We start from the raw sequence: 22,371 nt of genomic DNA on the forward strand, positions 1-22,371 counted from the left end.
CACCTACACAGAAGCGATGACGCTACTAAAGTGACACCACATTAAGTCGGTGAATCAAGTGTGCGCCAGGCACCTCCTGGCCACGGGACGGCAACTCCCGAGGGAGACTCTGGATGATTTCTTGCGGGCTCTACAGATTCTCGGTAGGAACTGTGACTGCCAGGCAGTTTCGGCAGTCCAGCTCACCGAACTACTAATCAGAGACGCTTATGTCACGGGCATTAAGTCTACGTAAGTTCACCAGCGACTATTGGAAGGGGATACTCTCGATCTTGCAGGGACTGTGCAGCTTGGTAATTCCCTAGAAGTGGCCTCCGGTAATCTGGACGCCTACACCTCCGACCGCGCGGCACCCTCATGGGCATCGTGGGCCCCACCAGCTGCCAACTCGAATACACCGCAAGCCTGCACCGCGCGGCAGCCAGCCAACTCTGGAGGACCCAAATGTTATTTTTGTGGCCAGAGCAAACATCCCAGGCAGCGATGCTCGGCGCGGAGCGTGACCTGCAACGGGTGCGTGAAGAAGGGCTTCTTTGTTTCCGTTTGCCAGACCCGGTCGGTCGCCGATGTTTCCAGGCCCGGCATTGCTACACCTCCCTCGTGCAATCCACGAGAGTCGCCATCTTCTCCACCACAGGCCACGTGCGGCCCGTGGGCGGCGCCATCTTTGATGCCGCCCGCCATGTAGGTCCCGTGGGCGCCGCCATTTTTGGTGCCATTTTGGACCGCGCCGCAGGACCCCTGCTCGTCTGGCCATTCGCTGCCCGCTGATACCTCCGCCATCGCTGATCAGCCCGGGACCTCCCAACATCTTCCGCAGATCGCTTCCATCACCCTTGATCAGTCTCAGCCCCGCAATCTCCCGACCGCTACGACGACGGTAAAGCTCAACGGGCACGAGACAACCTGCCTCTTTGACTCGGGGAGGACAGAGAGTTTCATCCGCACTGCTACGGTAAGGTGCTGCTCCCTCCCGGTACTCCCCGTCACCCAGAAAATCTCCCTGGCCTCCGGATCCCATTCCGTGCAAATCCGGGGGTACTGTGTCGCGACCCTCACCGTTCAGGGCGTAGAGTACAGCAATATCAGGCTCTACGACCTCCCCCATCTCTGCGTGGCCCTGTTACTAGGTCTTGATTTTCAATGCCACCTCCAAAGCCTTACTTTGAAATTCGGCAGACCCCTGCATCCCCCCCTCACCGTCTGTGGCCTCACGACCCTTAAGGTCGATCCACCATCACTTTTCGCAAACCTCACCCCGGACTGTAAGCCCGTCGCCACTAGGAGCAGACGGTACAGTGCCCAGGACAGGACCTTCATCTGGTCAGAGGTCCAATGGCTTCTGCGGGAGGGGATCATTGAGGGCAGCAACAGCCCCTGGAGAGCTCAAGTGGTGGTAGTGAGGACTGGGGAGAAGCACAGGATGGTCATTGACTACAGTCAGACCATCAACCGGTACACGCAGCTCAACGCGTACCCCCTCCCACGCATATCTGACATGGTCAATCAGATTGCGCAGTGTCGAGTCTTCTCCACAGTAGACTTGAAGTCCTCCTACCATCCGCCTGGAGGATCGCCAAAAAACTGCGTTCGAAGCAGATGGCCACCTCTATCATTTCCTTAGAGTTCCCTTCGGCGTCACCCATGGGGTCTCGGTCTTCCAGCGAGAGATGGACCGAATGGTTGACCAGTACGGGCTGCAGGCCACCTCCCGTACCTGGATAATGTCACCATCTGCGGCCACGATCAGCAGGCCCACGACGCAAACCTCCAAAAATTCCTCCATACCGCCAAACTCCTTAACCTCACCTACAATAAGGAGAAATGCCTGTTCCGCACCAACCGCTTAGCCATCCTTGGCTACGTAGTGGAAAATGGAGTCTTAGGGCCCGACCCCGACCGCATGCGCCCCCTCCTGGAACTCCCTCTGCCCCACTGCCGCAAGGCCCTGAAACGATGCCTGGGGTTTTTCCCGTATGACGCCCAGTGGGTCCCGAATTATGCGGACAAGGCCCACCCACTCATCAAGTCCACAGTTTTTCCCCTGACGGCTGAGGCCCGCCAGGCCTTCAACCAAATCAAGGCGAACATCGCCAAGGCCACGATGCACGCGGTCAACAAGACCCTCCCCTTTCAGGTGGAGAGCGATGCATCAGACGTAGCTCTGGCCGCCACCCTCAACCAGGCGGGCAGACCCGTGGCTTTCTTTTCCCGCAACCTCCATGCCTCCGAAATTCAGCACTCCTCTGTCGAAAAGGAGGCCCAAGCCATTGAGGAAGCTGTGTGACATTGGCGGCATTACCTGGCCGGCAGGAGATTCACTCTCCTCACTGACCAACGGTTGGTTGCCTTCATGTTTAACAATACGCAACGGGGCAAGATCAAAAACGACAAGATCTTGAGGTGGAGAATCGAGCTCTCCACCTATAACTATGAGATCTTGTATCGTCCAGGGGGCTCAATCAGCCCCCAGATGCCCTGTCCCGCGGTACATGTGCCAGCGCACAAGTGGACCAACTCCGAGCTCTCCACAATGACCTCTGCCACCCGGGGATCACCCAGTTCTTCCATTTTGTCAAGGCCCGCAACCTACCCTACTCTATTGAGAAGGTCAGGACCATAACCAGAGACTGCCAAGTCTGCGCAGAGTGCAAGCCGCACTTCTACCGGCCAGATAGAGAGCACCTGGTGAAGGCCTCCCGCCCCTTTGAGCGCCTCAGCATGGACTTCACAGGGCCCCTCCCCTCCACCGACCGCAACGTGTACTTCCTCAACATTATTGATGAGTACTCCCGGTTCCCTTTCACCATCCCATGCCCCAACATGACTTCTGCCACAGTCATCAAGGCCCTGCACAGCATCTTCACTCTGTTCGGTTTCCCCACCTACATCCATAGCGATCGGGGATCCTCTTTGATGAATGATGAGCTGCATCAGTCCCTGCTCAACAAGGGCATCGCCTCGAGCAGTACAACCAGCTACAACCCGCGGGAAACGGGCAGGTGAAGAGGGGGAACGGGACGGTCTGGAAGGCCGTCCTGCTGGCCCTTCAGTCTAGAAATCTCCCGGTCTCCTGCTGGCAGGAAGTCTTACCCGACGCGCTCCACTCCATCCGGTCGCTCCTGTGCACCGCTACTAATGAGACCCCTCACAAACGTGTCTTTACCTTCCCTAGGAAGTTCACCTCCGGGGTCTCGCTCCCAACATGGCTGACAGTTCCTGGACCCGCCCTCCTCCGGAAGCATGTGCAGAGCCATAAATTGGATCCCTTGGTTGAAAAAGTCCACCTCCTCCATTCAAACCCGCAGTACGCCTACGTGACACAGCCCGACGGGCAACAGGACACAGTCTCCCTCCGGACCTGGCACCCGCTGGGTCCCCACCACAACCCCCGACCTGATATCGCTCCCCCCCCCCCCGGTTGCCTTGTTCACCCCTGCGCCACCCACCCTCCCACCAGTGAACCTACCGCAGCCCCCACCCCAGCAGGATCGGTCCCCCCACTGGATCCACTAAGGGGTGACGAAGGAGAGGACAACACACTCCCGGAGTCGCAGGTGACCATGTCGGCGCCCACACCACCACCGGGACTGAGGCGATCGCAGCGGATGGTCAGAGCCCCCGACAGACTCAATCTGTAATGTTTTCTTCACCCCCGCCGGACATATTTTTAAACAGGGGGTGAATGTGGTAAACACCACTGGTAACACATTGCATGTATTACGGTACTGCCCCTGTATTACAGGTACCACAGTAAATCCCAGCCTGCTGGCTCCTCCCAGCAGGCGGCGTATAAAAGTGTCAGCTCTCCTGCTCTGCTCCCATTCTGGTTCCAGCTGCAGGAGGCACAACATCTTGTGCAATAAAGCCTCGATTGTTTCACCATTCTCGTCTCGTGGTAATTGACAGTACATCACACGCTAGCTGATATCAGGAATGGTTCCTTCTCCTCAGGTACTATCTCCTCCCTTTCAAAATCTGTCATCATTATGCGTCCTCCACAAATAATCTACACCTGAATCCTCTGACCTTGCAAGGTACCAGCCCATGTGGACTGTGTTGTCACCTCCCAAATCTCTTTGTTTTCCAATTAAGGGGAAAATTAGCGTGGTCAATCCACCTATCCTGCACAGCTTTGGGTTGTGGGGTTGAGACCTATGCAAGCACAGGGAGAATGTGCAAAATTCACACGGTCAGTGCCTGGGGCCAGGATCGAACCCGGATCCTCAGCGCAGTGAGGCAGCAGTGCTAACCATTGCGCCATCATGCCGCCCTCCCTCCCAAATCTCTGCCTATCTTTCCCAAAATGTCATGTCTCAATCCCTCCAGTCAGGTTTCTGTTCCAACCACTGTACTAAAACTGATCTTACAGATGACATCCCATTGTGACTGCAGTAATGGTTGACCATCTCTCCTTGTCCTTCTCGATCTGACTGCCGCCTTTGAAACTGGTGACCACACCTACCTCCTCCAATGACTCCCAACTCTTATCCAGCTGGCTGGAACTGTATTTACCTGGTTTCATTCGTGTTATCCAGTTCTCGTTAGATATCACTTGCAAGGACTTCTCTTCCTGCTCTCACACTGTCACCTTTGGTGTCCTGCAAGAAGCTATCTCTTATTAACTTGTTGCCGCGAGGAGACATAAGATCATGAGAAATAAGAGCAGGAGTAGGCCATTTGGCCCCTTGCACCTGCTGCTTAATTCAATAAGATCATGGCTGATCAGATTTTGGGCTTTACTCCACTTCGTTGCTTGTCCTCAATAACCTTTGACTCCCTTGTTGATCAGAAATCTGCTGAATTCAGCCTTGAATATATTCAATGACCCAGCCTCCTCTGCTGTCTGAGCAAGATAAGTCCACAGACTAGGGACTCACTGAGAGAACAAAAATCCTCCTCATCTCTGTCTTAAATGGGAGACCCCTTATTTTTAAACTGTGCCCCCTAGTTTCATCCTCTCCGCATCCACCCTGTCAAGCCCTCTCAGAATCTCCTCTGTTTCAATAAGATCACCTCTCATTCTTCGAAATGCCAATGGGTACAGGCCCAACCTGGCTGACCAACCTCATAAATCACCAAAAGCCCACATGTACACTGAGAATATTCAGCTCTCCCCCAGCACCACCTCTCTCAAATCCTCCAAGATTTGTCTTGTCAGCTTGTTTTGTCCAATATTTAGGTCCCACCACAAACTCTGTACCCTTTCCACTTCCCAATTGCAATCTTCTCTCTGGCCACTGTCTGAGACTGAAACTGACTGTCCAAAACCTGGCTATCTTATTTGGCCACAGCCTGAGCTTCCCACCCCATACCATCTCTGCTGTTAAGACTACCAATTCCACCTCTGTAATACGGCCTCTGCCTCAACACATTGGTTGCTGAAACCCTTATCAATTTAATTTTTTAAAATGTTTTCCAATTAAGGGGTAATTTAGCATGGGCCACTTCCTCCTTCACTTCTAAAATCCCACAAGAACTCTATATTTCTCCAAGCTGCCTTGGGCATTTCCAAAGGCTGCCTTCAACTGCCCATGTCCCAGGCTCTGCAATTTCCTTCTTAAATCTTTCTGCTTCTTTCTCCTCCTTAAAGACCTTAGAATCATAGAATCCCAACAGTGCAGAAGGAGGCCATTTGGCCCATCCAGTCTGCATCGACCCTCTGAAAGAGCACTCTACGTAGTCCCATTCCTCCACCCTTTCCTCATAACCCCGCCTAACCTTTGGACACTAAGGGGAAATTTAATATGTCCAATCCATCTAACCTGCACACCTTTGGACACTAAGGGGCAATTTATCATGGCCAATCCACCTAACCTGCACATCTTTGGACTGTGGGAGGAAACCGAAGCACCCGGAGGAAACCCACACAGACAGAGACACAGGGAGAAAGTGCAAACTCCACACAGTCAGACAAGGCCGGTATTGAACCCGGGTCCCTAGCGCTGTGAGGCAGCAGTGCTACCCCTTCTCCATAACCTACCTAGTTCAGAGTTTACTCCCCTAATATCTTCTTTAGCTCGGTGCCAATCTTTAATTATCCACCTGTGAAACACACTGGTACATTTTCCGCTGTTAAAGCTGCCATATAAATGCAAGATGGTGTGGAGAATATGGCCTGAACGTGCATCGTATTCACAACCTGGGGACTCACATCAAATCCCAGATGCAAGAAACAAAAGCCAATCCATAGAAACATTTCATGGAATCTCTCCCACAGAATCAGATCTTAAACTGAGGTGCTTTTAATACAATATTTCTGTTAGTCCCCCACCCTGCTCCCACCATAAAGCTCTTACCTGACATGTGACGGATGGTTTTCTTGCAGTAGGCCTCAGCCATACCAACAACTTTTAACATCCCCCTTCCCCATTCCTCCGTGGGCTTCCTCTGGACAGCATAGGATGCGAACAGAGCTGTGCACAGTGATCCCAGGAAACCTGCCATGAATAGAGACAAATGAGTGCGAAAGGGCGGTAGAGACAGATTCAGCAGCATCTCACCTAAGTGGACGTAGGTGAATATTCCCTCAAAAGAGAAAAACTATTCATTACGTCGTCACTGGAGTGATATCTCTAATTCTCTACAGCACACGCAGGGAAGACCTAGGGTACAGAATAGATTTAACAGGGTAGGACCAGGGATGATTTATGGGCAGCATGGTGGCACAGTGATTAGCACTGCTGCCTCACAGCACCAGGGACCTGGGTTCGATTCCGGCATCGGGTGACTGTGTGGAGTTTGCACGTTCTCCCCGTGTCTGCGTGGGTTTCCTCCGGGTGCTCCGGTTTCCTCCCATGGTCCAGAGATGTGCATGTTAGGTGGATTGGCCATGTTAAGTTGTCCCTTAGTGTTGAAAGATGTGCAGGTTAGATAGGGTTATGGGCATAGAGCAGGGCCTGGGCCCAGGTACGGTTCTCTTTCAGAGGGTCGGTGCAGACCAGATGAATCAACTACCTCTTTCGGCACTGTAGTGATTCTATGATAGACTTTAATTATGTGCAGAGATTAGAGCAGTCAAGAAGAGATTTAACAGAGGAGTTCAGAACTGTGAGAAGCTTTCAGAGACTAGATGGGCAGCTGCTTCCAGGAACAGAAGGCTTAGTAACCAAGAAGACACAGCTTTAAAATAATTGGCAATAGCACCAGATGAGAAATGAGAATTTGTTTCCCCTCAACTTGCTTAAATCAACTGACTAGTCACTGGGGATTTGCTCAAACCTTCGTGAGAGTTATTGGCTGTGGCTCCAGCCCACATCATTGTCGATTTAATGCATGCTTTGCTTCTTTGCAACAGGTTCAGCCTCTCTCATCTTTCATTCTCAGACATTTATAATTTCCCAGTCAGATGATTGATGGGCCCCAAGTAACATGTCAGATCATATGAACGTAGAAACGAGTATTGGCCATTTAGCAAACCTGAGCCTGGTACATCATTTAATATATTATTGCTGAAGTACACAACTCCAGTCACCCACATTTGCTCCACATCCTTCGCTACTCTTATCCAACAAAAAACTTACTGGTCTCCAATTTGCAACCCCAATTGTGTCAACATCAATAGCCTTTTGGGACGAGAGATTCAGATTTCCACAAAGCTTTGTACATAAACTTTTTCACTCCTGAATGACCAATTTTCTGATTGTGTCCTCTTGCTCTGAATACCCCCAACAGAGGCCATTAGATTATACAACAGTACATCACAGAGAGAGGCCATTCAGCACATCAAGGTCTTCACCAGCTCTTTCAAAGAGCAATCCATTTAGTTCCATTCCCGCACGCTTTCTAAATATCCCTGCAATATTTTTTCTTCAAATATTCACCTAATTCCATTTTGAATGCTATTCCTCAATCTGTGAGTTGGTCCACAACCACACTATCAAATTTCTTTGAACACTTTAAACATTGTTATTTGTTCACCCTTCAATTAATAGCAACAATTTGTAGATATATAATCCTTTTCCTGTGGTAAAATGTGCCCAGGCACTTCACAAAAGCGATTATCAAACAAGAGGTTAGCACCGAGCCACATCAGGATGTATTAGGGCAGATGACCAAAAGCTTTGTCAAAGAGAGAGATTTTAAGGTGTGCCTTAAATATAGGAACAGAAGAAACAGGAGCAGGACTAGGCCATCCTGCCCTTCAGTCTGCTCCACTATTCAATAAGGTCGTGGTTGATCTGATTGTGGTCTTAACTCCCATTTCCTGCCTGTCCCCCATAACCCTCAACTCCCTTTTAGGTCAAAAATCTGTATAACTCAGCCTTCAAAATGTTCGATGAACCAGCCTCCACTGTTTTCTGGAATGCAGACATTCAAAGATAACAACCATCTGAGAGAAAATAGTCCTCTTTATCGCTGTCTTAAATGGGAGACCCCGAGTTCCCCACAAAGGGATCCTCTCAGCATCTACTCTGCCAATCCCCCTCAGAATCATATATGTTTTGTCTCTCTTTCTTCTAAACTGCAATACATAGATATCTAGATACATAGAAGATAGGAGCAGGAGGAGACCTTTTGGCCCTTCGAGCTTGCTCCGCCATTCATCACGATCATGGCTGATCATCCAACTCAATAGCTTAATCCTGCGTTCTCCCCATAACCTTTGACCCCATTCGCCCCAAGTGCAATATCTCGCTGCCTTTTGAATATATTCAATGTTTTAACATCAACTACTTCCTGTGGTAATGAATTCCACAGGTTCACCACTCTTTGGGTGAAGAAATGTCTCCTTATCTCTGTCCGAAATGGTTTACCCTGAATTCTCAGACTGTGACCCCTAGTTCTAGACCCACCCACTATCGGGAACATCTTCCCTGCATCTACCCTGTCTAGTCCTGTTAGAATTTTATAAGTCTCTATGAGATCCCCCCCTCATTCTTCTGAACTCCAGCGAGAACAATCCCAACCTAGTCAATCTCTCCTCATATGACAGTCCCGCCATCCCTGGAATCAGTCTGGTAAACATTCGCTGCACTCCCTCGAGAGCAAGAGCATCTTTCCTCAGAAAAACTGCACACAATGGGCGAGAGTCTCCGACCCCCCGCCGGGTCGGAGAATCGCCGGGGGCTGGTGTGAATCCCGCCCCCGCCGGTTGCCGAATTCTCCGGCACCGGATATTCGGCGGGGGAGGGAATCGCGCCGCGCCGGTTGGCGGGCCCCACCCCCCGCGATTCTCCGGCCAGGATGGGCCGAAGTCCCGCCCCTAAAATGCCTGTCCCGCCAGCGTAGATTAAACCACCTACCTTACTGGCGGGACAAGGCGGCACGGGCGGGCTCCGGGGTCCTGGGGGGGGCGCGGGGCGATCAGGCCCCGGGGGGTGCCCCACGGTGGCCTGGCCCGCGATCGGGGCCCACCGATCCGCGGGCGGGCCTGTGCCGTGGGGGCACTCTTTCCCTTCCGCCTTCGCCACGGTCTCCACCATGGCGGAGGTGGAAGAGACTCCCTCCACTGCGCATGCGCGGGAATGCCGTCAGCAGCCGCTAACGCTCCCGCGCATGCGCCGCCCGGAGATGTCATTTTCGCGTCAGCTGGCGGAGCACCAAAGGCCTTTTCCGCCAGCTGGCGGGGCGGAAATACGTCCGGCGCGGGCCTAGCCCCTTAAGGTTGGAGCTCGGCCCCCAAAGATGCGGAGCATTCCGCACCTTTGGGGCGGCGCGATGCCCGACTGATTTGCGCCATTTTGGGCGCCAGTCGGCGGACATCGCGCCGATACCGGAGACGTTCACCCAATATTCTAGGTGTGGCCTCACCAAGGCCCTGTATAATTGCAACAACACATCCCTGCTCCTGTACTCAAAACCTCTCGCAATGAAGACCAACATACCATTAGCCTTCTTTACCACCTGCTGTATCTGCATGCTTACCTTCAGTGACTGGTGCACAAGGACACCCAGGTCCCACTGCACACTCCCCTCTCCCAATTTACAACCATTCAGGTAGTAATCTGCCTTCCTGTTTTTGCTTCCAAAGTGAATAACCTCACACTTATCCCCGATTATACTGCATCTGCCATTGATTCGCCCCCTCGCCCAACCTGTCCAGATCATGCTATAGGATCTCTGCATCCTCGTCACAGTTCAGCCTCCCACCCAATTTGGTATCATCTGTAAACTTTGTTCCCTCATTCAAATCATGAATATATATTGTGAATAGCTGGGGACACAGCACTGAACCCTGAGGCACCCCACTAGTTACTGCCTACCAATTTGAAAAGGACCCATTAATCCCTACTCTTTGTTTCCTCTCTGCCAACCTGTTTTCTATCCACCTCAATACACTTCCTCAATCCCATGAGCTTTAATCTTGCACAATAATCTCTTTTTTTTAAATATATTTTATTCAAAATTTTTGGCCAACCATAACAGTACATTGTGTATCTTTTACACAGTAATATAACAATATAAATAACAATGGCCAGTTTTTTAAACAAGAAATAAATAATATATAAACAACATCAAAATTAAAAAACAAAACTAAATGGCAACTGCCTTGTCCCAAATAAATACTCTCCAAAAATACAATTCAGCAGTCCAGTATACAATTACCTATAACAACAACCTATACATATTATACTTATACACTAACATCCCTGAGAGTCCTTCTGGTTCCTCCCCCCCCCCACCCCCCCCCACCCCCCCCCCCCCCCCCCCCCCACCCCCCCACCCCACCCCTGGGTTGCTGCTGCTGTCTTCTTCTTCTCCATTCCCTCTATCTTTCTGTGAGGTATTCGATGAACGGTTGCCACCGCCTGGTGAACCCTTGAGCCGATCCCCTTAGGACGAACTTAATCCGTTCCAGCTTTATAAACCCTGCCATGTCATTTATCCAGGTCTCCACACCCGGGGGCTTGGCTTCCTTCCACATCAACAGTATCCTGCGCCGGGCTACTAGGGACGCAAAGGCCAAAACATCAGCCTCTTTCGCCTCCTGCACTCCCGGCTCTTCTGCAACCTCGAATATAGCCAACCCCCAGCTTGGTTCGACATGGACCCCCACCACCTTCGAAAGCACCTTTGTCACCCCCACCCAAAACCCCTGTAGTGCCGGACATGACCAGAACATGTGGGTGTGATTCGCTGGGCTTCTCGAGCATCTCGCAAACCTATCCTCTACTCCAAAAAATTTACTGAGCCGTGCTCCAGTCATATGCGCCCTGTGTAATACCTTAAATTGTATCAGGCTTAGCCTGGCACACGAGGATGAAGAGTTTACCCTACTTAGGGCATCAGCCCACAGCCCCTCCTCAATCTCCTCCCCCAGCTCTTCTTCCCATTTCCCTTTCAGCTCATCTACCATAATCTCCCCCTCGTCCCTCATTTCCCTATATATGTCTGATACCTTACCGTCCCCCACCCATGTCTTTGAGATCACTCTGTCCTGCACCTCCTGCGTCGGGAGCTGCGGAAATTCCCTCACCTGTTGCCTCGCAAAAGCCCTCAGTTGCATATACTGGAATGCATTCCCTTGGGGCAACCCATATTTTTCGGCCAGCGCTCCCAGACTTGCAAACGTCCCATCTACAAACAGATCTCTCAATTGTGTTACTCCTGCTCTTTGCCATGTTCCAAATCCCCCATCCATTGTCCCCGGAGCAAACCTATGGTTATTTCTTATCGGGGACCACACAGAGGCTTTCCCCTATGCCGTCTCCACTGCCCCCAAATTTTCAGAGTAGCCACCACCCCCGGGCTTGTGGTGTATTTCTTCGGTGAGAACGGCAGCGGCGCCATCACCATAGCTTGTAGGCTAGTCCCCCTGCAGGATGCCCTCTCCAATCTCTTCCACGCCGCTCCCTCCTCTTCTCCCATCCACTTACATACCATTGAGATATTGACGGCCCAGTAGTACTCACTTAGGCTCGGTAGTGCCAGCCCCCCCCTATCCCTACTACGCTGCAAAAATCCCTTCCTCACTCTCGGGGTCTTCCCGGCCCACACAAAACTCATGATACTCTTCTCAATCCTTTTGAAAAAAGCCTTCGTGATCACACCGGGAGGCACTGAAACACAAAGAGGAATCTCGGGAGGACCACCATTTTAACCGCCTGCACCCTCCCTGCCAGTGACAGGGATACCATGTCCCATCTCTTGAAGTCCTCCTCCATCTGTTCCACCAACCGCGTTAAATTTAACCTATGCAATGTACCCCAATTCTTGGCTATCTGGATCCCCAAGTAGCGAAAGTCCCTTGTTACCTTCCTCAGCGGTAAGTCCTCTATTTCTCTGCTCTGCTCCCCTGGATGCACCACAAACAACTCACTTTTCCCCATGTTCAGTTTATATCCTGAAAATTCTCCAAACTCCCCAAGTATCCGCATTATCTCTGGCATCCCCTCCACCGGGTCCGCCACATACAACAACAAATCGTCCTCATACAGAGATACCCGGTGTTCTTCTCCTCCCCTGAGTACTCCCCTCCACTTCCTGGAACCCCTCAATGCTATTGCCAGGGGCTCAATCGCCAGTGCAAACAATAATGGGGACAGAGGACATCCCTGCCTCATCCCTCTATGGAGCCGAAAATACGCAGACCCCCGTCCATCCGTGACCACGCTCGCCATCGGGGCCCTATACAGCAGCTGTACCCATCTAATATACTCATCTCCAAAGCCAAATCTCCTCAACACCTCCCACAAATAATCCCACTCCACTCTATCAAATGCTTTCTCGGCATCCATCGCCACCACTATCTCCGCTTCCCCCTCTGGTGGGGGCATCATCATTACCCCTAGCAGCCTCTGTATATTCGTATTCAGCTGTCTCCCCTTCACAAACCCAGTTTGGTCCTCATGGACCACCCCCGGGACACAATCCTCTATCTTCATTGCCATTACCTTGGCCAGAATCTTAGCGTCTACGTTCAGGAGGGAAATAGGCCTATAGGACCCGCATTGCAGCGGGTCTTTTTCCTTCTTTAGGAGAAGCGATATCGTTGCCTCTGACATAGTCGGGGGCAGCTGTCCCCTTTCCCTCGCCTCATTAAAGGTTCTCATCAGTAGCGGGGCGAGCAAGCCCACATATTTCCTGTAAAATTCAACTGGGAATCCATCCGGTCCCGGGGCCTTCCCCGCCTGCATGCTCCTAATTCCTTTCACTACTTCCTCCATTTCGATCTGTGCTCCCAGTCCCACCCTCTCCTGCTCCTCCACCTTAGGAAATTCCAGCTGGTCCAGGAAACACATCATTCTCTCCTTCCCATCCGGGGGCTGAGCTTCATATAATCTTTCATAGAATGCCTTGAACACTCCATTCACTCTTTCCGCTCCCCGCTCCATCTCTCCCTCCTCATCCCTCACTCCCCCTATTTCCCTCGCTGCTCCCCTTTTCCTCAATTGGTGGGCCAGCAACCTGCTCGCCTTCTCCCCATATTCGTACTGTACACCCTGTGCCTTCCTCCACTGTGCCTCTGCAGTACCCGTTGTCAGCAAATCAAATTCTACGTGTAGCCTTTGCCTTTCCCTGTACAGTCCCTCCTCCGGTGCCTCCGCATATTGCCTGTCCACCCTCAGGAGTTCTTGCAGCAACCGCTCCCATTCCCTACTCTCCTGCTTTCCTTTATGTGCCCTGATTGATATCAGCTCCCCTCTAACCACTGCCTTCAGCGCCTCCCAGACCACTCCCACCTGGACCTCCCCATTATCATTGAGTTCCAAGTACTTTTCAATACACCCCCTCACCCTTAGACACACACCCTCATCCGCCATTAGTCCCATGTCCATTCTCCAGGGTGGACGCCGTTCTTTTTCCTCCCCTATCTCCAAGTCCACCCAGTGTGGAGCGTGATCCGAAATAGCTATAGCCGTACTCTCCGTCCCCCTCACCTTCGGGATCAACGCCCTTCCCAAAACAAAAAAGTCTATTTGCGAATAAACTTTGTGGACATAGGAGAAAAACGAAAACTCCTTACTCCTAGGTCTGCTAAATCTCCATGGGTCTGCTCCTCCCATCTGCTCCATGAAGTCTTTAAGCACCTTGGCTGCTGCCGGCCTCCTTCCAGTCCTGGACCTCGATCTGTCCAGCCCTGGTTCCAGCACCGTGTTAAAATCTCCACCCATTATCAACTTCCCCACCTCTAGGTCCGGGATACGTCCTAACATGCGCCTCATAAAGTTGGCATCATCCCAGTTCGGGGCATATACGTTCACTAAGACCACCGCCTCCCCCTGTAATTTGCCACTCACCATCGCGTATCTGCCACCTCTATCCGCCACTATGGTCTTTGTCTCAAACATTACCCGCTTCCCCACTAGTATAGCCACCCCCCTGTTTTTCGCATCTAGCCCCGAATGAAACACCTGCCCCACCCATCCTTTGCGTAGTCTAACCTGGTCTATCAGTTTCAAATGCGTCTCCTGTAACATAACCACATCTGCCTTAAGTTTCTTAAGGTGTGCGAGTACCCGTGCCCTCTTTATCGGCCCGTTCAGCCCTCTCATATTCCACGTGATCAGCCGGGTTGGGGGGCTCTTTAACCTTGTCGATTAGCCATCGCCTTTTATCCAGCTCCTTACCCGGTTCCCACGCAGCTGTGTCCCCCCCAGGCGGTGCCCTCCCGCCCCGCCCACCCCACCCCATACCAGCTCCCCCTTCTCCCCAGCAGCAGCAACCCAGTAAATCCCCCCTCCCACCCCCCCGCTAGATCCCCCACTAGCGTAGTTACACCCCCCATGTTGCTCCCAGAAGTCAGCAAACTCTGGCCAACCTCGGCTTCCCCCCGTGACCTCGGCTCGCACCGTGCGACGCCCCCTCCTTCCTGCTTCCCTATTCCCGCCATAATTATCATAGCGCGGGAACAAAGCCCGCGCTTCCCTTTTGGCCCTGCCCCCAATGGCCAACGCCCCCAGCTCCTCCACCTCCCTTCCTCCCTCCCCCATAACCTGTGGAAGAGAGAAAAGTTACCGGGTCGCAGGATTAACAACATAAAAATCATCTCTCCCCCCTTTTTCCCCACTCTTTGCCCCCCATATTCGCCCCACCACTTTGTCTCAAACGTTCTTTTTTAATAACCCGCTTATTCCAATTTCTCTTCAACAATAAATGTCCACGCCTCATCCGCCGTTTCAAAGTAGTGGTGCTTCCCTTTATATGTGACCCACAGTCTTACCGGCTGCAGCATTCCAAATTTAATCTTCTTTTTATGAAGCACCGCCTTGGCCTGATTAAAGCTCGCCCTCCTTCTCGCCACCTCCGCACTCCAGCCTTGATATACGCGGATCACCGCGTTCTCCCACCTACTGCTCCGAGTTTTCTTTGCCCATCTGAGGACCATCTCTCTGTCCTTAAAACGGAGGAATCTCACCACTATGGCTCTGGGAATTTCTCCTGCTCTCGGTCCTCGCGCCATCACTCGGTATGCTCCCTCCACCTCCAACGGACCCGTCGGGGCCTCCGCTTCCATTAACGAGTGCAGCATCGTGCTCACATATGCCCTGACGTCCGCCCCTTCTGCACCTTCAGGAAGACCAAGAATCCTTAAATTCTTCCTCCTCGCATTATTCTCCAGCACCTCCAGCCTTTCCACACATCGTTTATGGTGTGCCTCGTGCATCTCCGTCTTCACCATCAGGCCCTGTATATCGTCCTCGTTCTCGGCAGCCTTTGCCTTCACGACCCGAAGCTCCCGCTCCTGGGTCTTTTGCTCATCTTTTAGCCCTTCAATCGCCTGTAATACCGGGGCCAACAGCTCCTTCTTCATCTCCTTTTTAAGCTCTTCCACGCAGCGTTTCAAAAACTCGTGTTGTTCAGGGCCCCATATTAAACTGCCACCTTCCGACGCCATCTTGGTTTTTGCTTGCCTTCCTTGCCACTGCTCTAAAGGATCCACCGCAATCCGGCCACTTTCCTCTCCTTTTTCCATCCGTATCCAGGGGGGATTCCCTTCTGGTTTACCGCACAGTACTTTTAGCCATTAAAATTGCCGTTGGGGCTCTTATTGGGAGCGCCGAAACGTGCGACTTAGCTGGTCATCGCTGCACCCGGAAGTCCACAATAATCTCTTATGCGGGACTTTGTCACACGCCTTTTGAAAGTCCAAATATACCACATCGACTGGCTCCCCCTTGTCGACTGTACTGGTTACCACTTCAAAGAATTCCAACAGATTTGTCAAGCATGATTTTCCCTTCATAAATCCATGCTGCCTCTGACTGATCCTGCCACTGCTTTCTAAATGTTCCGCTCGAAAGTCATTGATAATAGATTCAAGCATTTTCCCCACTACCGATGTTAGGCTTACGCGTCTATAGTTCCCTGCTTTCTCACTACCTCACTTTTTGAATGTTGGAGTGTCATTAGTTACCCTCCAATCTGCAGGGACAGTTCCAGAGTCTATAGAATCCCTTGAAGATGACCACCAATGCATCCACTATTTCCGGAGCCAACTCCTTAAGCACTCTGGGATGCAGATTCTCAGGCCCTGGGGATTTATCTGCCTTCAATCCCATCAATTTTCCCAGCACATTTCTCTACTCATGTGATCTCCCTCAGTTCTTCCCTCTCACTAAACCTTTCATTCTCCAACATTTCTGATATCTGATTTGTGTCCTCTTTTGTGAAGACAGTATGTATTCAATTGCTCAGCCATTTCTTTGTCCCTTATTAAACATTCCCCTGTTTCTGTCTGTAGGGGGCTTATATTTGTCTTTACCAATCTCTTTCTCTTCACCTATCTATAGAAACTCTTAGTGTCAATCTTTATGTTCCCTGCAAGCTTACCTTCATACTGTACTTTCCCCATCTTAATCAGTCCCTTGGTCCTTCTTTGCTGAATTCTAAACTGCTCCCAATCCTCAGACCTATTATTTTTCTTGGCCAATCTGTATGCTTCTTCCTTGGATCAGATACTATTTCTAATTTCTTTTGTAAGCATGGATTGGCCCTCTTACCCATTTTGCTTTTGTGCCAGACAGGAATGAACAGTTGCTGCAGGTTCCCCATGAGTTCCATGAATGTTTGCCATTGCCTATCCACTGTCATCCATTTTAGTAACTCTCCCCAATCTATAAAGGCCAACTCACACCTCATATCTTCATAGTTCCCTTTATTAAGATTCAGCACCCTAGTCTCTGAATCAACTACTTCACTGAGTATAGGTAGACCCAACTTGTTCAACCATTCCTCAAAAATAACTCTTACATCCCAAGAAACAAACCGAGTGAACCTTCTCTTTACTGCCTCCAGTAGAAGTATATTCCTCTTTAAATAAGGAGGCCAAAATTGTGCTCTAGGTGTGGTTTCACCAGTCCCCCGTACAGTTGAAGGAAGATTTCCCTATTTTACACTCCATTCCCCCTTACAATGAAAGCTAATATACCCATTTGCCTTCTGTTATAACCTGCCTACTGACGATTGGCTGGGGACTAATGACTATCCCACAATCCTATGGGAGTATGAACTTCCCCAATGAGGGGGGCGGAGAAACTCCTACTATAAATAAGCTGGCCAGTTCAGGAACCAGGAGGAAGGAGAAGGTAGCAAGGGAAGTTACTGCTACTGTTATGTATATATTGTTATAGTAAATAAACGTTATTATTTTGTATCCTTAAAACTCGTGCTGGATTCTTCGGGGCCCTTACAAAACTGGCGACGAAGGTAAAAGTGAATATGTGTCTACACTGCTGAAGCCACCTCCCTGGATTTTTGTTGGATACAGGTTGGAAGTTGTTTTCTATTATACCATGCCTCTGTACGGACGTTTGGATGTTTTTGATGCTGCGCTGGAAAGCTGGAACCAGTACACAACGGATGCGTTACTATTTCCGGGCAAACAATATCACTGAAAACGAGCGCCAGGTGGTCATATTGCTCACCGCCTGCGGGCCGCATACGTTTGGGGTGATTAGGAGCCTTACGTACCCAGCTGCGCCGGACACCATAACGTTTGACGAACTTGTGAATATAGTGGGGCAACACTTTAACCCAACCCCGTCCACGATAGTCCAGCGTTACCGGTTTAATACCGCTGAGAGGACTGCTGGAGAATCCCTTGCCGATTTTTTTATCCAGGCTACGCGGGATTGCGGAATACTGTGACTATGGTGAGACCTTGTCAGAAATGTTACGCGACCGTTTGGTTTGCGGTATTAACAATGCGGCCACCCAGAGAAAGTTGTTAGCGGAGCCAACATTGACTTTTCAACAGGCAATACAAATAGTCTTGTCCCGAGAGAGCGCAGAGCGAGGAGTACAGGAGCTACAGGGAATGGAAGTGCATGCCTTGGGGCGCAACCCTTTCCGCCCAAAAATGTCCCCCCGCACTCCTGCGGTACCTTGGGCGAGGCAACGACCAGACCGACGCCAGTGGCCATCGGACATTCCTCCCCGAAGGGAGCCTTCTCCAGAGCCAATGGATGAGGAGCCATGTCCGTGTCAGACTTGTAGGCGCCGACCCCGTCGCGGATGGCGGTCCTGGGGACGCCAGAGGCGCCGTGGTTCCGACCGAAACTGGGACCAGCCCAGGGGCTGTAACTGGGACCAGCCCAGAGGCCGTACCTTCCAGATGAACCTGCGGCGACCACTCCTGAGGACGTGGAGACGGAGGACGACTGCCTGCAGCTGCATTGTGTGGCAGCTCCCCGTGTGGCCCCCATTAAGGTGACAGTACGGGTCAATGGCCACCCGCTGGAGATGGAGTTGGATACTGGCGCAGCGGTCTCCGTGATCGCCCAGAGGACATTCGACCGCATCAAGCAGGGTATACAGACCCTTACATTAACTGACTCACAGGCCAGGTTGGCCACCTACACAGGGGAACCACTGGACATTGCTGGAACTACAATGACCCCTGTTGTCTATGGACGCCAGGAGGGGCGTTTCCCACTTATCGTGGTGCGTGGCCATGGGCCCAGCCTGTTGGGTCGGGACTGGTTGCGCCATTTGCGGTTGCAATGGCAACACATCCTCCAAACAGTTTCTGGAGGGTTGACTGAGGTGCTAGGACGATACCCAGAGGTATTCCAGCCTGGTTTGGGGAAAATAAAAGGGGCCGTAGCCCGTATCCAAGTTGAACCAGGAGCCACGCCGCGCTATTTCCGGGCGCGCCCAGTGCCTTACGCTTTGCTCGAGAAGGTAGAAGGGGAGCTCACTCGTTTGGAGAGTTTGGGTATTATCAGGCCCGTCCGCTTTGCTGACTGGGCAGCACCAATTGTACCAGCAATGAAGCCAGATGCCACAGTTCGCTTGTGTGGCGACTATAAACTTACAATGAATACAGTTTCCCGACTCGACCGATACCCAATGCCTCGCATAGAGGATCTCTATGCGAAACCTGCAGGCGGACTCTCATTCACAAAATTAGATATGAGTCACGCCTACCTGCAGTTGGAGCTGGACCCTGCCTCCCGACCATATGTAACAATTAACACTCACCGGGGCCTGTATGAATATACACGGTTGCCCTTTGGAGTATCCTCTGCCTGCGCAATTTTTCAACGTGTTATGGAGGGCATTTTGAGAGGTTTACCACGTGTGGCTGTCTACCTAGGTGACGTGTTGATTACAGGGACGTCGGAGCAAGAGCATTTGGAAAATCTGGAGGCTGTCCTTAAACGTCTTTCGGAGGCTGGAGTCCGTTTACGTCACACAAAGTGCGTATTTCAGGCAAAAGAAGTAGTCTACCTAGGTTACCGGGTGGACCGCGAGGGTCTGCACCCCGTCGCAGAGAAGGTGCGTGCAATTCAACATGCCCCCGCCCCGACTGACACTTCGCATCTTCGTTCTTTTCTCAGTCTTGTAAACTATTACGGGAAGTTCCTCCCCAATCTGGCAACTACGCTGGCCCCCTTACACCTGCTGCTAAAGAAAAATCACACCTGGGTTTGGGGTCAGCCGCAAGAAACCGCTTTCCGGCGGGTAAAGCAACAATTGTCGTCGTCTGGGTTACTAACCCACTATGATCCGGGAAAGCCTTTGCTCGTCACATGTGATGCATCCCCGTATGGTATTGGGGCTGTCCTGCCCCACAAGATGGAGAACGGGGCCGAGCGACCGATAGCTTTCGCCTCCCGCACATTGACTGCAGCGGAGAAAAAGTACGCGCAGATCGAGAAGGAGGGCCTGGCAGTGGTTTTCGCGGTGAAACGCTTCCACCAGTATGTGTACGGCCGCCATTTCACTATCGTGACTGATCATAAGCCCCTGCTGGGACTCTTCAGAGAGGATAAGCCAATACCGCCCATTGCTTCTGCACGGATCCAGCGCTGGGCTTTGTTGCTTGCTGCATATGAGTATTCTCTGGAGCACAAACCAGGTACGCAGATAGCAAATGCCGACGCACTGAGCCGATTGCCTTTATCGACCAGCCCCATGTCGACCCCCACGACCGGTGAGGTGGTCGCAACCCTAAATTTTATGGACACCTTGCCTGTCACGGCATCACAGATCCGTGAGTGGACCCAGACGGAGCCAGTCCTGTCAAAGGTTCGGCACATAGTCCTGTATGGTGGGCAGCATAGACAGCTCCCAGGCGAGTTGCGGGCATTTTCCTCCAAGCTGTCAGAGTTCAGCGTGGAAGACGGCATCCTCTTGTGGGGGACGCGTGTGATTGTCCCGGAAAAAGGCCAGGAGCTGATATTATCAGAATTGCACAATGGGCATCCGGGCGTGACCAAGATGAAAATGTTGGCCCGGAGTTATGTCTGGTGGCCAGGCCTCGACACCGACATTGAGAAGGTGGCCCAAAACTGCTCCATTTGCCAGGAGCATCAGAAGCTTCCGCCGGCCGCGCCCCTACATCACTGGGAATGGCCAGGGCGGCCTTGGGCACGCTTACATGCAGATTTCGCAGGCCCTTTTCAGGGATCCATGTTCCTTCTACTAATTGACGCCCAGTCCAAATGGCTGGAGGTGCATAAGATGCAGGGGACAACTTCCTGCGCAACAATTGAAAAAATGCGTTTATCATTTAGCACGCATGGACTCCCCGAGGTGCTGGTCACGGATAATGGCACTCCATTCACGAGTGAGGAGTTTGCTAGGTTTACAAAGACGAACGGCATCCGCCATATCCGCACTGCCCCTTACCACCCGGCTTCAAATGGGTTGGCAGAGCGTGCAGTGCAAACATTCAAAAGAGGCCTAAAGAAGCAGTCTTCCGGATCAATGGACACGAGACTGGCTCGGTTTTTGTTTACGTACAGGACCACCCCCCATACAGTGACTGGGGTAGCTCCCGCAGAACTCCTAATGGGCCGGAGACTTCGCACCCGCCTTAGTATGGTCTTCCCGGACATTGGCGCAAAAGTACGCCGCACACAAGAACGGCAGGGACCGGGATTGTCTCGGCATCGTCCGATTCGGCAGTTTGCGCCCGGTGACCCAGTATTCGTGCGGAATTTTGCTGGTGGTGCCCAATGGGTTCCTGGTGTAATCTTTCGCCAAACGGGCCCTATATCGTACCAAGTGCAAGCCCAGGGTCGTCTCCAGCGAAAACATGTAGACCACGTCCGGTCCAGAAGATCATCCCCGCAAAAGATTCCCCGCCCCCGGAGCTCAGTTCAACAGCGGCAAAGACCAGAAACAAGGGAAGGTAGTCCTCCAAATCTTCCACTGGTGCCTCACTCGAAGCCTGCGCAGGTCGTGACGGGACCGAATGGGGATAGAGACGCTGACATGACGGAGGCAGCAGACTCTGACTCCGAGATGGAGACACAGGATGAATCAGAGGGGGAATCCTCGGGTCCACAGGCCGTGGATGTGCAACCACGCCGTTCATCACGGAAGCGCCGGTCTCCGTCTCGTTATACGCCGCCTGATCCAGCGCCGCGTGCAAATGGCGTCCGGCCTGCGGCCAAACGAGTTCGACGCCTTCCTTCGCCAGGGCCTACGGTGGATTCCTTGGACTTTGGGGGGGAGGGATGTTATAACCTGCCTACTGACGATTGGCTGGGGACTAATGACTATCCCACAATCCTATGGGAGTATGAACTTCCCCAATGAAGGGGGCGGAGAAACTCCTACTATAAATAAGCCGGCCAGTCCAGGAACCAGGAGGAAGGAGAAGGTAGCAAGGGAAGGTACTGCTACTGTTATGTATATATTGTTATAGTAAATAAACGTTATTATTTTGTATCCTTAAAACTCGTGCTGGATTCTTCGGGGCCCTTACAAAACCTTCCTAATTATTTTCTGTAACTGCATGCTAACTTCTTTTGATTCATGTGTGAGAACACCCAGATGCCTCTGTACTGCGGCATTCTGGGATCTCTTTCCGTTTAAATAATATTTGATTTTTCTAATCTTCTTGCCAAAATGGATAACCTTCCGTTTTCCTACTGATGCACGATCAATGACCACTAAAGCGAGGTAGTAGTCCAACGAAAGGCTTTAATAAGCTAGATGTTTCCCCCAGCAGCTCAGGTACAGAATGAAGGC

The 22,371-nt window shown here is 51.7% G+C and overlaps 1 protein-coding gene across 1 annotated transcript in view; it reads right to left on the bottom strand.

The window, feature by feature from the left end:
- Positions 1-22,371, bottom strand: part of adprhl1 (ADP-ribosylhydrolase like 1) — a 66,763-nt gene that overhangs the window by 6,997 nt on the left and 37,395 nt on the right. Inside the window, exon 4 of the mRNA XM_072514349.1 lies at positions 6,300-6,440. Coding sequence (XP_072370450.1) covers positions 6,300-6,440 — 141 coding nt within the window. The remainder of the gene's footprint in view (positions 1-6,299; positions 6,441-22,371) is intronic.

This window comes from Scyliorhinus torazame, chromosome 8 (assembly GCF_047496885.1).
Source record: "Scyliorhinus torazame isolate Kashiwa2021f chromosome 8, sScyTor2.1, whole genome shotgun sequence".
In the NCBI taxonomy this organism is placed as follows: Eukaryota; Metazoa; Chordata; class Chondrichthyes; order Carcharhiniformes; family Scyliorhinidae; genus Scyliorhinus; species Scyliorhinus torazame.